The 17113-nt window shown below is 47.4% G+C and overlaps 1 protein-coding gene across 4 annotated transcripts in view; it reads left to right on the plus strand.

Annotated features, from left to right (window-relative positions):
* PRDM16 (PR/SET domain 16) overlaps positions 1-17113 on the plus strand; it is a 295903-nt gene that overhangs the window by 231226 nt on the left and 47564 nt on the right. For all 4 annotated transcript variants that reach the window (XM_039727795.1, XM_039727797.1, XM_039727796.1 and 1 more), the window contains one exon: positions 14875-15009. In XM_039727795.1, the coding sequence (XP_039583729.1) occupies positions 14875-15009 (135 nt within the window). The remainder of the gene's footprint in view (positions 1-14874; positions 15010-17113) is intronic.

The raw sequence follows: 17113 nt of genomic DNA on the forward strand, positions 1-17113 counted from the left end.
GGAGAGAGGATGAGAAGGGAGGAGGATGAAGAGAATAGGAGAGAGGATGAGGAGGGCAGAGGGGGAGAGGAGAAGGGCAGGGGGTGGATGGGGAGAATAAGGCGGGGGGGAGGAGGAGGACGGGGGAGGAGGAGGAGGAAAAGGGGGGAGGATGAAGAGGACAGGGGGAGGATGAAGAGGACGGGAGGGCATGAGGAGAGCAGGGGGAGAGGAGGAAGACAATGGGGAGGATGAAGAGAAGGATGAGGAGGGCAGGGGCAAAGATGAGAAGGACAAGGGAAAGCATGAGAGCAAGGGAGGATGAAGAGGAAAAGAAGGAGGATGAGGAAGACAGGGGGAGGATGAGGAGAAAAAGGGGGAGGATTAGGAGGACGGGGGTGGGGATGAGGAGGACAGGACATAAGGACGTCAAAGGGGAGGATGATGAGGAAAAGGGGGAGGATGAGGAGGGCAGGGGGAGGATGAGGAGGGCAGGGGCTCCGTGGTCCCTCCCCGCCGGGCGGCTCCGGCCCCGCGCCGGGCTCAGCCCTGTCCTGGCGCTGCCCCGCAGATACAAAGTGTGCTTGTATGGAGTGTATCGGCTCCAAAAGGGGCTAGTAGTAAACTGAGAATATTTGGATAAACTCGCCGGCCCTCAGGACTAGAAAAGGACTTTTGTTCACCTAAAGAAAAAGACTGTTCCATTTCCATAGGATGGCTGGATCCTGTCCAGTAAAAACTGAGCTTGAAGTATAAAAAATGATCAGGAGTGTCAAACGAAGGATCTTTTACTTGAGGTCAGATATTTATTTTTATTTATTAGCGTGTGAGATCTGCATCTCTGGCCGGGCTTTGGGCTGAGGCAGCGTCTCTCGCAGGAGCATCGTGCGCCACAAAGAGCGCGTTGTGCCGGGGGCAGGGGCGCTCCGGGGCCCTCCCGGCGCTCTGGGTTTTCCTGCCCTGTTCTCTGCCTCCCTGCGACGGGGACAGGGTGAAACTCTTCCCTTCAGCCCCTCGTTCGGTGCCTGCTGTTGGACACGGAGCGAGGCCCGGGCTGGCACAGCCAGGTGGGTTTTGTGCACACCTGAGTGTCGCCAGCTGTGGTGTTTGTTCCTCTGCAAAGCAGTTTGCCAACATTTCTGTGTCATTTACAGGCAGACTCTCTTTTGGCTTCTAAAACAGGCAGGGAAAAGCTCTGGCAGAGCCTCTGCTCCTGTTCAGTCCTTCCCCAGTTCAGAATCACTGTGCTGGTGCTGAGGCAGAGCGGGACAGGGCACAGCTTGGTCCTGCCTCTGTCTAATTTTGGGAAGTTAACGCTGGCACAGGGGCACAGGGAGGGAGCACTCTGGGGCAGCAGAGGCAGATTTGTTAATCAGAGCAGAGGAAAAGTGAATGAGAGAGCTGGAGTGGTCTGAACTCAGCCCCAGGTGCAGCCAGTGGATTTTGGAGTCAGGAACCTTTTTTTATGCGATTCTCCAGCGTGAAATGTCAAAGATGTATTTGGTGCAAATATTTCCCTAGGATTTATTTTTTATCTAATCACTTAGGAAACTTTTACTGACTCTAAAGACCAGATTTTCTCGGCACCCGTAAACCACATTTTCCTCCCTTAATGAAACCATTTTTCCTCCATGAGGTTTTGTTCACACTCTGACTACATCAATATAAATATATCTCTGCAGGGTAATTAATAAAAGCAGGCAGCTCCAGAGAGAAAGCAGATGTGTCATATCATCTTTGTGGACTCAGCTATTGCACAGCTCTTCCCAAAAAAAGTGAAGGATCACCCCCAATTAAAATGTTATGTGGTTTATGTATGTTCCCATTTAATTTGGTATAATTGAATTTATGTTCATCCTCAGAGAACTCCCAGGTCTGCCAGACACAGGCAGGAATCATTTACACCATGAATTGGTTTAATGGCTGCAGGATTAAAGCACAAGAAACTGTTTGGGCAACATTTCAAGGCTTGGGCAGTTGCTTCAACTTTTGTGTGAGTTTCTGTGAAGGGAATGGAGACAATAATGTCCTCACCACGTTTATTTGTTTTGGATGCTGAAGCACTGCTTTAAAATGTGATAATTTCTACTTAGCATTAAATTAATGTTTTTTAGTAGGGTCGAGACGGTTTTAAGTCTTGTGTTCTATAATTGAGGATTTTAAACTTCAAACAAAGAAGAAATCTGTCAGAAAAAAAAAGAAAGAAGTGTTTCCATCTGTTAATGAGGAAGTCTTTGAGATCATTATCACGTGAACCTTCTAAATACCTCAAGTCTTTTTTACCAAGAGTATTTGGATTTAAGAGACAAAACCATCCTCACATTTATTGTAACTGAGATTTGACTGAGAAAATAATTCCTGGGTTGGAAGAGACCTTAAAGATCAGAGTGCCCCAGAAATGAGGAGGGTTCCCTTTTCCTGCCCAGGGAATCCTGATGTATAAAGGAAATATTTGTCATCCTCAGCTCCACCTTTGGGTGGGAGTCTGGCTTTCTGAGAGGTGACAAATCAGCTCCAAAGGCAGATGCTGGTATATTTTTTGTCCTTCCTATCTGGCTTCAAAACAGTCCAACTTAAAAGCAGCAGAGGTCTTCTCCTGCCAGGTCAGGCTGTGGATCAGGGAGGGCAGGGGGAGGATGGAGCTGCTGGGTGCTGCCCCTCAGGCTGGGCACAGGTGTCCCTGGAAGATAAGGAATTCTGAGTGGAGGTTATCAGCATGTCCTAACTCAAACCTGCCCTGCTGGGGCAGTGCGAGCTGTCTGGAGTGTCAGATCAGCTTTGTTTTGTTTTTTCTGCTGTCAGAGAACCAGATGTGCTGGCATTGCCTCAGTAAAACAACCTGAGCAGAGGCATCGGGGTCCCCCTCACTCGAGGCTCTCCTGTGGCTCCATCTCGACACCACCACCCTGCTCAGCTGTCTTTTGACCCAGAGATGGGATCAGATCTGAGCTGGAGATTTTGAAATGTTGTTTCTCAGCATATTCAAAGGGCAGTTTTATCATCAGAATCAATTCCCTGGGATGGATCATTTCATAAGTAGGTGAATTGGCTCGGGGTAAAGTTCACCCCAGTGGCACTTGGGACTGTGCAGTTTTACCCTTGTACTTCCTTATGGCTGAGATTTCAGCTCTTCTCGTGATGTCAGACAAGATACTGCTTTGCTTTCAGTTGCAGAGGGGGCAGAGCTGCGGGGGGAAATCATTTAATCAGTCCCTCCTTGTCATAAATTGGAAAGAAGGAACAAGGTTTGGCTTGAAGGTTTGTGAACCTCTCATGGATGTCTCATCAACCAACCAGCAGGAAATTATCGGTTCAGAGATTTTGGTGGAAAATGAGTTCCCTAGAATTTCTTTACAAGTGTGACTCACTGTGTTGGGGGGAAAAAACCACATTCACAGCATAAATCTGAGGGCAGAACACTTTGCACATTTTCTTTGTGTATCTGTGAGTGAGATTGTTGCTAAACCCACAGGCAGCTGTTGGGCTGGTGCAGGGGGGACTCCCCTTCTGTAAAAGTCTTTCCTATCTTTAGGTGAGAACTGACTCCAAAACCTTCTTTTCTCACGTAGAAGCAAACTTGAGGCAAAATGTCCACCCTGGTGTCCCCAGTTCTGACTTCAGTGATGCTCACATTGAAGACAAACTGTGTGTAATGGTTACACACTGAAGAATTTCTTGCTCAAGATTTAGGTCAAGTGAATAATCTTCATATCCCTCGGGAGGCAAACCAGCCCTAAAGTAGATTTTCTGGGAGCAGATTTTTTTCTGGAAATGCCCTGAAGATCTGCTTCTCTGGCCTCGCTCTTACTCTTCAGCCAATATCCAAAGGCAAAAGGTTTGGGATAAGCCTGGATGCTTAAAAATCCCACAGCAGAGAGAAATTTTTAACTGTGGAACATCTCCCTCATCCCAGGTCCTTGCTGTCCTTCCAGCAGCCCAAGGCAAGAGGAGCAGCTGGTGGCTGATGTTCTGAGCCTTGGGTTGTTCCCCTCCTGCCCTGCCCACCCTGAGCACCCCCAAATTCCCTCCCAGCAATGGCCAACCCTTCCTTCCTGCTGGGAAGGCCTCTTGCTCACTTCTAGTGAGAGCATAACCTGAGCACCCCCAAATTCCTTCACAGTCCTTCCTTAATGCGGGGAAGGCCTCTTATTTTTGCTGAGCACCCCCAAATTCCTTCACAGCTCTTCTTTTATGCTGGGAAGGCCTCTTGCTCTTGCCATTTCATGAGAGCACACCCTGAGCACCCCCAAATTTCCTCACAGCCCTTTCTTCATGCTGGGAAGGCCTCTTATTTTTGCTGAGCACCCCCAAATTCCCTCACAGCCATGGCCAGTCCTTCCTTTGTGCTGGGAAGGCCTCTTGCTCTCATTTTTGGTGAGCACCCCCAAATTCCCTCACAGCCATGGTCAGCTCTTCCTTCATGCTGGGAAGGCCTCTCGCTCTCACTTTTGGTGACATTTATAAGATAAACCAGCTGTCGTGCAGGATGTAGGGCCGTGGTGGGACTCTGGGCCAAGCCCACAGGCCTCGTTTAGCACCTTCTCTGGGCCATGTTTTCAGTAAATATCGCTCTAAAGAGATCACACATCTCAGCTCTCTGGGGGCAAGAGAAAACCTCCCTCGGGCTGCTTTGTTTCCTGAGCTCCTCAAAGAGGGGGCTGCTGGTTTTGAACCTCGAATATCCTCTGGTTCTCTTTCTCAGTGCCAGCCCAGCTCACAAACTCATCTATTTCACACCTTCTGAAGGGCAGGAGAGCAGCAGCTGCTGATAACAAAGATTAGGAGGACTTGGCTTCCCCGTCCCATGGCCCTCTGGGGGGGTTTCCTGTGTGAGGGGCACAGCTGTGCTCGTGGGGGAAGGCACAGCCCTGCTTGGGCTGCTTCTTGGTGGGTTTTTTTTCCTCCTTTTCTTTTTTTTTTTCTAGTGGGTTTTTTTGGTTTGTTTGGGGTTTTTTGGGTTTGGGGTTTTTGGGGTTTTTTTGTTTGTTTGCTTGGTTTTTTTCTTCTTTTTTTGTGTGTATTGTTTTTATTTACCTCTGTTCTGAAAATGTCAGATCATGGTTAAACCTTGGGAATACGTAGCCTTTGGGTCTGTAAATTCAAGGCTTTTAAAGCCAAAGGGAGGAGATGTACACATGTGTTCCTGGATTGCTGGGTTGTTGTTATCCATGCTGATGGGGAAAGTAAGGAGGGATAATCATCCACTATTAACCTCTTAAAATCAGTGCTAGAAGAGTGTGATACCTGTGTGTCTTGGGGCTTGCCTTGCCTCTCTGAACCACACCTCTGGCAGGTTTTTGATGGTGATTCCCTTCTTTCCACTGTTGTGTGGTGGTAGCAGTCAGTCGTTGTTTGAGCAGCACCTAAAGCAGGGTGTAGAAGCTCTGGAGAAGACAGAAGTGAGACCAACACAGTGGTTGTCATTGCATGGGTGCAACTGGCACCAGTCACAGGTGGAATAAAATTCCACATCCTTTCCAGCCTCTCCAGACATTCAACACCTTGAAGTGAAGTTCCATTCACTTCTGTTTCCCTGTAGTTTTCAATCCTAGAAGAAAATTTGATTTGTGCTGTGCTGAGGTTCCCAACATGGCCCAACCACCAGAAGCAGGCTGCAGGGTAACTCCAGGTATCAAGCTTTAATAATAACACTCTTAGTTTTCAGGAGTGAAACACCCAGATGTGTCCATCAAATACACCCCAGGGCATGGCCTTCCTTATCTGTGCCCCCTCTTACTTGAACTTGGGCCATATGTCCCCAAATCTGTTAATTAATTGAAAATGGGTGCTATTTCAAACCCCTCAGCTCTCTGAATTCATACATCTCCAACAATAAATGTTGTTGGAGTTTGTTTCATGTGTTATTAACAATCCTGTGTAATGCCAGTGCCTTTGCAGGGGGAGGCAGTGGATCTCCCAGGGTTCTTGGGTGACAGTCTGGATTCTTCTCAAGGAAGGGACTCAGAAGGAACCATAAGACAATGTCATTTCATGGGGTTTTCTCCTGCTGGCACCTCCAGTGGTCTTTGCCAGACTGATGATTTGGAGCTGATACCAGCACGAGGAATGGGCAGTTGAAGGCTCTGCTACTGTTTTGGCCAGAGTGTGAAGTGCTGCAGATGGGTTTGGCACCGAGTGCTGCCCATAAATCACCCTGGGGAGGCCTCCACACTCGTGGTGTTCCACAGCTCCGTTCCCAAAACGTTACTAAAACCAAGCTGGAGTAATAAAAAATTATTTAAAGCAAGCAGCAGCTCCCTCTGTCAGTCCTGATCCAGTGGAAGTGCCAGGATGCACCTCAAGAAGCTGATCAGAATTTATTTTTGAGGTCGGCTCTGTTTTCCTTACAGCAGAAGTACATTTAGGTATGGATAAGGGAAGCAGCTGTGCCTCAGTGCTAAGAGGACTCTTGGACAAATTACCATCAGAAAATGTTCCCATCTTCATACAATAAAGTTCTGTTCAGCTTCTGTGCCCTCTTCCTTCTGCCAGGAGAGCTGCCCTGCTCTTCCTCCCCCCGGGCTAATTGGCACCCGGTCATTAGGGAGCCATTTTAGCCCACATCTTCCTTTGGAAATAGCAGCAGAGGAATCAGACCCTAAAGCCTTTTGGATCACCACAAAAACTCTGGGATACAAGTGATTTTTGTCTGTTTTAACCCCTTGGAACAGCCCTGGGAGCTCAGCACTGCAGCACCTCCTGCTGCTTCTCCCTCTCCCCAAAGCAGTGAAATGTCCTGAGACTGCAAATCCTCCCCTGTCTGTGGTAGCCTCTGTCTTTTTTTTCATCAGAGGAAGATTTCTCCCAAGTTCCCATTTTTTTCTCATCTATTTAGAACTTTACAATTATAACTCTTTTGGAATGAGCCACAATGCTGGAGGATACAAAAATGGGATGTCCTGAACTCTTTCGGAGGAAAACTTCAAAGTTTTTGTGTGTGTATATTACAAAGAACTGGAAATCCCTTCCTTGCCTCATGTGTACAATATCTGAGGCAGCCCTGGGATCTGATTCGAGCACCGTTTTTTATGGTTTACTGTTTAATTTAAATCAGTGTGGTATGAATTACGTTAGTGGTGAAAAATGAGCTTTTGTTGAGATAAATGCCTGCCATCAGCTTGGAAGTTGTCTTCTGTTTTGACATCTTTACTCGGTGTTTTTCTGCGTGGTGATGAGACCTTGCTGTGCAAGGGGAGCTGATTGCCCTCAGAGAGGAAGAAAACTAGGGAGAGAAACAAGGGAGTGGAATTAGGTTCCTGCATCAACAGGAATCAGCGTTGGCAGCACCTTCTGTGACATCCTGGCTCATTCAGGGTGTGTTCTGGGCAGGAAAACTGCATCTCCAAGACAGGAATAGAAGGAATTATAGGTACAGGGGAGGGAAAACAGAGCCAGGGTGGATTTTTCTCGAGATTTCTTGATTTCTCCTCTTTGCTCTGTTGCTCTGTCATGTAACCATGGTGTCTCTCTGCTGTGGAGAACAGGAGATGCTTTCCTGGAGATTGTATTTAATGGGTGTAAAGGTAAATTAAATGTAAACGGTGTCCTGTATGATTTTTTGTGCTGTTGGTTCTTGCTGAGGCTTTGTGTGTAGGGTAAGGTCTGATGTTCCTTCAGCTGGAGCAAATCTACAGTGCCTGAAGGACACAGCAGTGCCAGTGCAGCTTTTTCCAGCCCTTTTTATCCTGATGCAGAGCAGACTCTTGGGAAGTACTCACTGTGCTGGTGTGCAAGAGAAGAGCAGTTCATAGTGGGCAGCCCTTCAAAAGGCTCCGCTGGATTCAAACATTCTCCAGAAACCCAGCCTTGCTTCCCAAGCTTGTGTGAGCCATCCAGGCTCCTCTGCTTGGAAGCTGGACAGGGACTTTTGGGAGAAAACAGCCTTTTTTCATGTGATTCCTCGTGTGCTTTAGATGTGGTGGGGAAAAAAGAATGAGAAGGTTATTTCTTGTGACAGAAATACATCCCAGGACCAACCTTCCCTGGGATGGTTTTGCTCCAGGCCCTTCGTGAAGCCAGAGGATGCAGCAGCCCAGCAGCAGCTCAGAAGTGCACACACCAGTGGAAAATTCCCACTCCAGATGTGTGGCTTGGGTGGGAGTGGAAGCTCAAAAACATCCAGCCTTTTAAAAACCTGAATTGGTCTCTCTGTCATCAGCTAGATCAGCGTTCTGCCCCCCACACAAGCCTCCTCCGGGCTCTGCAGTGTCACCAAACTCAACCCTGTCACCAAAGTCAGCAATGTCACCAGGCTTGGCAGTGTCACCTGGCTCCACAGTGTCACCAAACTCAACACTGTCACCAAAGTCAGCAATGCCACCTGGCTCAGCATTGTCATTGGGCTCAGCAGCCTCTGCCTGGCATCACCAATCCCGCTGGCCCCAGTGCAATCCAGCTGGATTTCCTCACGTTCCTGGTTCTCCCAGCTCTTGGCTGAGTTTGGAAGAAGCAGAAAGGTGCTTGTTTGACAGGAGGAGAACCATAAAGATTTGTTTTGCTCCTTCTGAGCATTCAGAGTGTTTGGGTACTCTGGGGTTTTGTTGCAGAGCTGGTGGGTTCTGTGCTGTCCTGCTAGAAACCCACTGCTCCCACTGGGAGATTTGTGGGCTGCTGCTTCCTCAAACCACTACAAACTCTGCCCAAACTCTTCAGGGGCTTCAGACCAGCTGAGCATCAATGATTTGTTTCATTTGGTTGTCCAAGGGTCTGGGTGGTGAGGAGAATTCCTGAGGACAGGATCCTGCTCACAAAGCCAGGAGATGAGCTGGGCTCTGTGATCCTGCAGCCATTCAGAGCGTGCACTGCCCATGTCCCAGGGGGTCACGCTGAGGATGGAGGGGTGACCATCACACAGAGGGTGGTGGTGAGAGCTCTGCAGCCTCTTCCCTCTTCATCTGCTGGGTTTGGAGCTGGGAGCCTTCCATTTCCACAAGAAGTTTACTGTACATCACTCAAAGTAGCTCTCCCCAAGAACACTCCGAGCTTTTCCTGCGGCCCTGAGCAGACAAGTTGGGTTTGGCTCAGCTGCTCTTCCCAGCGCTTTCCAGTGCTGTGACCTGCTCTTGTCTGACACGTTTCTCATTAACTCTTTGTCAAATCACCAGGAAGCCTGCTTAATTGCAGGCAGAGTGCTGAATTTATGAGTTCATCTAGGCTTCGTGTCTACACATTGACAGAGGTGTTTCTCTGGATGAAGTCTTTTTCTCTTCATTTCGTGGCAAGAATGGACTTTCTGTTTCAGTTACTTCTGAAAGTCATAAATTGCAGCAGACCCTCCCTTCCCTTTATTTAAAAGAAACACAACAAAACTTCATGGCAACAGTTTATTGCTCTAAATCAGCTCGTGGGTCATTAAAGCAAAAAAAGGGAGGGAAAAAAAAGGAAAAAAAATCTCCAACTCCTGCCAAATAAAATGTGCACATCAGCCAAGCTGTCAGAGGCAGATTCTGCGACCATGGGATGAGAAGGTTTATTACACTCTGGGCTTCTGGGGAGGGATGTTATAGCAACAGGACGCTGGGTCAGTGATGGCAAACTCCTGGTTGCTCCGTTTCTCCATGCACACTAGGAATCCATTAAGCCAACTGACGACAGATCCGCAGGCATTCCAGCCCCCCGGCACACCTCTGCCGGGGCCAAACCTTGGACTCTGCCCATTAAAATGTGAAAGAAACAACCCAACAGAGAGCCCACAAATTAGAGGGGCAGGAAACCTCAAATGATGTGCAAAAAAAATTGTAAACGTTCGAGAGGATTTTTCCATAACTTCTGCCCCATAACTCAGCATTTCTGATGTTAATAAATTACGGAGCGGAGCCTCTGCGAGATCAAGGAGCCTTTTGGATCCAAACCCCGAGCACTGCTCGGCAGACAGCAGATGAAGCTGCAAAGTGAGCCCTGGAACATGACAACAATTTCCTTTTGGCTGGCTGGGGATGGATGTGAAGCACAGGCACAGCCGGAGCTCTGGCTCTGTGTCCCAAATCCGTGTCTCTGCAGAGGGCCAGTCAAAGCCCTGTAATCCCAGGGAACATGAAGGTGAATTTCTTTGGAGGGGATAGACTGGAGAGGAGGAGGCTGGGGGACTTCAGAGCAAGGAGAGCTCTGTGAAACCCAGAGAACGACTCCACGAGACAAAATCATGGCACTGTTGCTGGCAGGGAGGGGAAGGGGAATTGGGAATTCTTAGATGAGCTGTTGGATTTGAAGACAAAAGTGCTGGGAGGTGCCGTAGGTTAATAAATAAAGACTGAACTCACCATCTGCAGCAGAAGGAGAAAAGATGAAGTTTTGGCGTGTTCAGTGATGAAAAAAGAAGCGGGGAGAAATCCATGATGGGGTGGGAGGGATGAAATGCAAGAGTGGCCAGAGGAAGTGCTCTCACAATAATTAACTTTCTGAGCGTGGCTGCAGGCTGCAGGCCAGATGAAAATCTGCTTTTCCAGGGCAGGGGCTGTCCCAGACTGCTGGGGTTTAACATAGGGACAAAGCAAAAGGGACAAATCTTGTTCCTGCAGCTCTGTGGGGCAGGGTTGCTGGGCCTCAGAGCCAAAAGGATCAAGGAGGTGAAATGCATTTCCCAAACTTGACTAGAATAGCAGTGCATGATGGTTATAGACTTGCAAAACCAGCACCAGTTACTAATTATAAACTGATTTTATTTTGTTTGCTCCTCTCCAGTCTCTTCCCACCTTTTTTTCACCTCTCCTATCCCTCTGACAACTTCTTCTAATGTCTAAGCCAAATTACTCTCAGGAGAGACGTCAGCACTGATACAGAGCCAGCCTGAGCAGAGAGCACAGGCAGAAATTCCATGTCAGCTCCACCAAGTCAGAGTCCTGCTAATAATTACACTGCATTTTCTGATGGGTTTTTTTCCTTCTGTGGCATCTCTGGGGTTTTTTTGCTGTTGGTGCTAAATATCTGATGTCAGCCTTTACCTGCTCAGGAAAACAGGTGTGGATTGGGGATTAAAGCTGCTGCTGAGTCCTGCATAGGGAATGACTTAGTTCTGGTTTTAACTGTGAATAAACAGATTTATTAGAGCCTGTTGGGGTAAGAGCATCCCTGGGTGGGTGGCTGTGGGGAGCTGAACCTTCCAGGAGTGAGGTGAATCCCTCTGTGCTTCCATCTGGGATCTTCAGTTTGCCCATTCCCAAACCTTTTTGCCTCTGTTTTCCTTCTCCACCTGTCCTAGAGCACAGGGCATCTCTTGGTTCTTCAAAAGAACACAGAGAAACCAATGCTCCATGAACATCCCAAGAGCATTTTCAAACTGGAATTTTTTTTTAATTTATTTTTTAACTTTTTTTTTTTTACTTACTGACAAAGACTTGTAAACAGTTGGTTTGCAGAATTTCGCCAGAGGAAATTTCTGATTTCCTTCTGGTCTGAACTGGAAGAAGATGTGGTAAAAGGTTTCAGCTTGTTTTTTCCGGAGTTTTCTCAGGTTGGGGGTGGTGGGGGGAAGAGATACTTAAAATATTATTGTGTGTGTGAACATTTGACAGAAGAAAGAACAGATACTGCAGATAGTGCTTCTGGTTGCATTTAGCTGTGAAATAACTTTGATAGCGACCATCAGCGAGCGTGTGAACCTGATCTTTAATTAGAGGTGTTGGCCACAGAGGGCTGAGCTGGCCCAGGGGCTGCCCTACCTCTGGAACTGGTCCTGCAGCACTCCAAACCAGCTGATCCCCCCATTTATTCCATTTTCAGAGGGTCCTGGTGGATGCCAGCAGAGGGATTCACCCCACTCCTGGAAGGTTCAGCTCCTCACAGCCACCCACCTGGGGATGCTTTTACCCCAACAGGCATCTCCAGCTCTATTAAATGTCTTTATTCACAGTTAAAATCAGAACTAAGTCCCTCCCTATCCAGGACTTAGCAGCAGCTTTAATCCCAAACCATCCACACCTCTTTTCCTGGGCAGCTAAAGGTTGGAATCACATGAGGGGTGGCTGGGTGCTGTCCCTGTTTTGGGCTTGGGGCCGTGGTGCCAGGCTCTGTTTGTGGAGGGTGTGTGAGAACAGCAGCTCAGGTTCTCAGGCTCTCACAGCACCTCTTTCTCTCTCGTTTTGATCTGTCAGATTTCACACCCCCAGCTTGGGTTTTAAAGCCCCACGCAGATAAAACCACAGAGTTTCAGGTGATTTCGAGCTACGGCAGAACCTCCTCCTGAGGCACAGCTGGTGAGCAGGACCCTGCAAAATGAATTTGAGCTGAATTTTGGGCTTTCTCCTGTCATAGTTGGGATGGAGACAACACAAAACAACACACTCCATTTTCTGAAAGCTTCAAACCACTTTTATTCTACCATGCATGCTTTTTATACGTTCCTAAAAACTCCTAAGTTTACACTTTATTCATTGGTCAGGAAAGAGGAAAAAATTGCTGATTGGAATAGACAGTTGCAGGTTTTTCTTATTTAACCTTCTTTCTTTCTGGAACCTGGAATAGACAGTTGCAGGTTTCTCTTATTTTTCCTTTTTCTTTCTTGGTTTTTATGTCAACAACCTTGGTAGAAAATTCTTTCAGGGGTAAACATCGATCCTCTTATCAAACTTCTCTCCGTCTCACAGAAGACCCTGTAGAACCTCTTCCACATTCCCCAAGCTCTCTGCCCAGGGTGTTGGAACTAAATGATCCTTAAGGTCCCTTCCATCCTAAGCCACTCAATGGCCCTAAGTGTCCTCTCAAACAATCCTGGAAGATGAAAGAGACCATCTGTAAGACACAGCTGTGAAATTAAAGATCTTATTTGTGTGTCCTGGATTTGCCATCTTGTGTTCCCAGGGCCACTGGCTGTCACCAATTGCTGCCACTGGGAATTTTGTGGGCTGCTGGTTTCTCAAACCACTACAAACTCTGCCCAAACTCTTCAGGGGCTTCAGACCAGCTGAGCATCAATGATTTGTTTCATTTGGTTGTCCAAACAGTTTCCCTGGAAGCTGCTGTCACTTGGTGTCTGAGTGTGTCTTCACTTGAGGGGCTGGCTTGGCTGGGCTGCTCAATTTGGGGTCAAAAAATCCAAGAGAAGCTCAATTTGGGGTCAAAAAGCCAAGAGAAGCTCTTTTTTTTCACCAGCATTAGGCAGATCAGTGTCCCTGGAGCTCCCTGAGATAAAACAGAAATTACTGATATTTTAACTTCAGTAAACTCAATATTGATTCAGCCACTATAAGAACAGGTTTTATTGTTGTTTTTTGGTTGGTTGGGGTTTGGGTTTTTTTGGTTTTTTGGGGTTTTTTTTTGCTTTGTTTTTTTTTTTTATTAAAATCTCCAAACAACACAGAATTGGCTTCCTGTGCCAACAATGCCCACCTCACACTTTTGGTGCTGCCAGTAGATGAATCAAGGGTGTCTAGAAAGTTCCAGGGTCTAGCTAGGGATGAGTGAATGACCCTGAGTGTTCCCAGGCAGGGGATGAAGAAGCTGAGCACAGCCAGGTTTTTCCTCTCACCAGATCTGTCCCAGGGCAGCATTTCAGTGACTCCCAGGAAGGAGGATTAGGAAGGAAGAAGCCCAGCACTAATGGTGGGATTTTCCCTCATCCCTTTTCAGCCAAGGAGCTGGAGAAGGAAGGGTTGGTGGTGGGGATGAGACCAGGAAATGTCTGCTGGGACCAGTGCAGGGAGCTGGGAGCTGTCCTGGTGCGTCTGGCAGGTCCTGGTCCTCCCAGGAGTCCAGAGCTGGGAGCCAGAGCCTGAACTGGACCTGTCCCCCTGAGCTTTCTCATCCCAGCCTTAAGCTCAACTTGTTGCTGTCATTGCTGGGCTTTAATTTTTTCTCTCCTTTGATTTCCCACTTTTTCTTTTTTTTTTTTTTTTTTTTTTTACTGTGTCTTGAAATAGATGGGAAAGTATAATCGTATCCCACGAGATTCTGAGAGAATTAATTGCTAGTAAAAGCATGTTAAGAGCTTTTGATGACTGAAGTAATTTGCACTGACACAGGGGCTGGTCGGGGTAGAGGGAAATGTGAATCTCAGGAAAAAAGGAGTTTCTGGAGCAGGGAGGCCCACTTAGGAGCAGAGCAGAGCCTTGCTATGCCAGAACTAAGAGGGCTTCTCCTCATTTTCAGGGTGTGCTGTGTCATTTTTAAAATGTGCTTTTCTGAGTGGATTCCAAACTGGATCATCCCAAAGGTTGTTCTGGAATGCTGAGCATCTTCTCTGGTTCTCCCACCAAACTCCACTGCCTTAAGAGAAGAAAAATCTCTTCCTGGCAAACTAGTGACTTTCCTTGGACTGCAACCCCTCAATTAACTCTTTTTTTTTCCCCACACCTGGACTTTAAACATCTGAGGGGTTTTATTTTGAAGGATTCCTCTTTTTCACAGCAGCCAAATTGTATCTCACCTTCAGCCACAAAGCTGTGGCCGGTGAATTTCTCAGGCTGTACTCAGATAAATGAAAGTAGCGCGTTGGGTAAAGTGATTTTTAAAATAGAACCTCACAGCTCTGTGACCTGGTTTGAGAGTTTATTGAAAGGTTTGTAATAAAAAATTATCCTGCATGAAAGGATGAAACAGATGATGTGAAGAATGAGCAGTTAAGGACCTTGTCATTAAAATTAGTGCAGTTTGGAGGAGTTCCCTGCTTTGATCACTTGAGCTGTGGTACCAGAGCTGTGTTTTCCAGAATATTTGTACTCCTGAACCTTTTACTCACAGACCACTCTGAGCAGTGTCCTTGGAGGTTCTGCCAGCCAGCACCTTCAGATAGTGACTGAGAGCTGATGTTATTCTTGCCAGAAGTCCCTTTATCAATTATGTCCATCCCTTACCTTTCTCCTTTCTGTTTCTTGTTTGGAGTTGTGCCCTGCCAACCCTTTTCCTGCCTCTCTCCCCCCCACGTGTGCCCAGCTGACCCCTCTCCTGTCGGTTCTCCCGCAGGTTCCCGATGCCCTGGGCACTGAGAAGTTCTGCGGCGACGCCGGCCAGGGCGGGGCTGGGAACTGGCTGAAGTACATCCGAGTGTGCTGCTCCTGCGACGAGCAGAACCTGGCTGTGTGCCACATCAACGAGCAGGTAACCCCGGGGCTGCTGGGCTCTTGGGGCTGCTGGGCTGCCCTGGCATCCAGCACGGGCTGGGGGCTCGCCCGGGGCTGCTGGGCAGGGCAGCGGCCAGGGGAGGAGAGCCAGGGATGGATCAGCCCTGGGGTGAGCGAAAGCCTCCAGGTTTATGGGCCAGTCCCAGAGTCAGGATCCTGTCCCTCACTCAGGATCCAGTCCCTGGCTCAGGTCCTGTCCGTGACTTGTGATCCAGTTCCTGATTCAGGGTCCTGTCACTGATTTGTGTCCCTGACTCGTGATCCAGTCCCCAACTCAAGTTCCAGACCCTGATTCAGGATCCAGTCTCTGATTCTTGATCCAGTCCCTGATTCACTATCCAGTCCCTGATTCAGGATCCAGTCCCTGACTCAGGATCCTCTCCTTGACTCAGGATCCTCTTCCTGACTTGTGATCCAGTCCCTGACTCAGGATTCTCTCCCTAATTTAGGATCCAGTCCCTGACTCGTGATCCAGTCCCTGACTCAGGTTCCTGTCCCTGACTTGTGATCCAGTCCCTCACTCAGGATAACATCCCTAATTCAGGATCCTCTCCCTGACTCAGGATCCACTCCCTGACTCAGGTTCCTGTCCCTGATTTGTGATCCAGTCCCTCATTCACGATGCTGTCCCTAATTCAGAATCCAGTCCCTGACTCAGGATCCAGTCCCTGACTCAGGATCTAGTTCCTGACTCAGGATCCTCTCCTTGACTCAGGATCCTCTACCTGACTTGTGCTCCAGTCCCTGACTCGTTATCCAGCCCCTGACTCGGGATCCAGACCCTGACTCAGGATCCAGATCCTGACTCAGGATCCTCTCCCTGATTTGTGATCCGGTCCCTGACTCAGGATCCAGTCCCTGACTCAGGATCCAGTCTCCACTCAGGACCCTTCTGTTCTTCTTTAGTCCTGTGACTCAGGAACAGTCCCAGGAATGCACAGAGAATTTTCCTGGATTCTTAGTGAAGGAATTGACAGCATGATCTGGACCACTCAATTATATCCCACTCTCACCCCCATTAACAGATTAGAATATATTTTAAATATATTTTTTCTCTATTTAGAAAGAGGTTAATTGTGACATTTCATTCACATTTTTTCAATTACAAAGCAAATTTTCACATGTAAAATAACATTAGCCAGCTTTCTTTAGATTTGTTTGTGCTGAAGAGGTATTTGAAAAGACGATCCTTGATTGTTTGAGATAATTGTGATTCTGAAGGAGGAGTGGAAAAATGGTAGATAAATTATATCTTTTACTAAAAGGGAAATGTTTTAATTTTTGCTGTTGCTGCTCCTGCCTCAAAAAGGAAAATACTTGAGCAGTTCAGGAGTCTGAAATATTAAACAGAATCTAAAACTAATATATTTATAATATATAGTAATTATATTCATGGCCATGAGCTGGCCTTGAATAGTATTATATATTGTTAATAATCAGGGTGGCAGCTGCTGCTTTTAGTTGGGGTGCAGATATTGGTGGGGGGAAAGGAGTAACAGGAGATAGAAAAAAAAAATCAGGTCTGTGTTTAATCAGCCAGTGTGAGATGTGTGTACAATGCAGAGATTTTGGGTGCATTTTATAGAGGTTTGGTAACTCCAGTCAGGATTCCCAATACATCACAAGCTTTAAAAAGAGGAAATCAGCAGCAATGTGGCTGAGCAGAAACAAAGAGTAGGCAATTCCAAAGGAGGAAAACACGGGAACAAAAGCAAAATGTGCAGCCCTGTCCTGGCTGGACATTCCCAAGGCCAAATTTTCCCTGTCCAGAGCTGGACACACGGACAGGTCTGAGGGAGCAGGAGGGACGGATCCTCACTGGGCTGCCTGTGGAGTGAGTTATTGGTGAGACAAGGACACAAAGAACCTTTTTTTCAGGCTGCTTTTTTAGTTTTTGAGCCCCTCTGCTGCTCTGATGTGTTTGTGGGTGGGTTTTTGATTTTAGGTGAACACAGCAGCTGCTTTCTCCCTTTTTAATGCTCTTTTCTCCCTGGAGCGCAATAAAAATTAAATAAAATTAGATAAATAAAAATCCCTCCAGCAGGGAAATGGGGCTGGCTATTAGGAAGGACCCTGATTAA

This window comes from Passer montanus, unplaced genomic scaffold (assembly GCF_014805655.1).
Source record: "Passer montanus isolate IOZ18808 unplaced genomic scaffold, ASM1480565v1 scaffold62, whole genome shotgun sequence".
Classification (NCBI taxonomy): domain Eukaryota; kingdom Metazoa; phylum Chordata; class Aves; order Passeriformes; family Passeridae; genus Passer; species Passer montanus.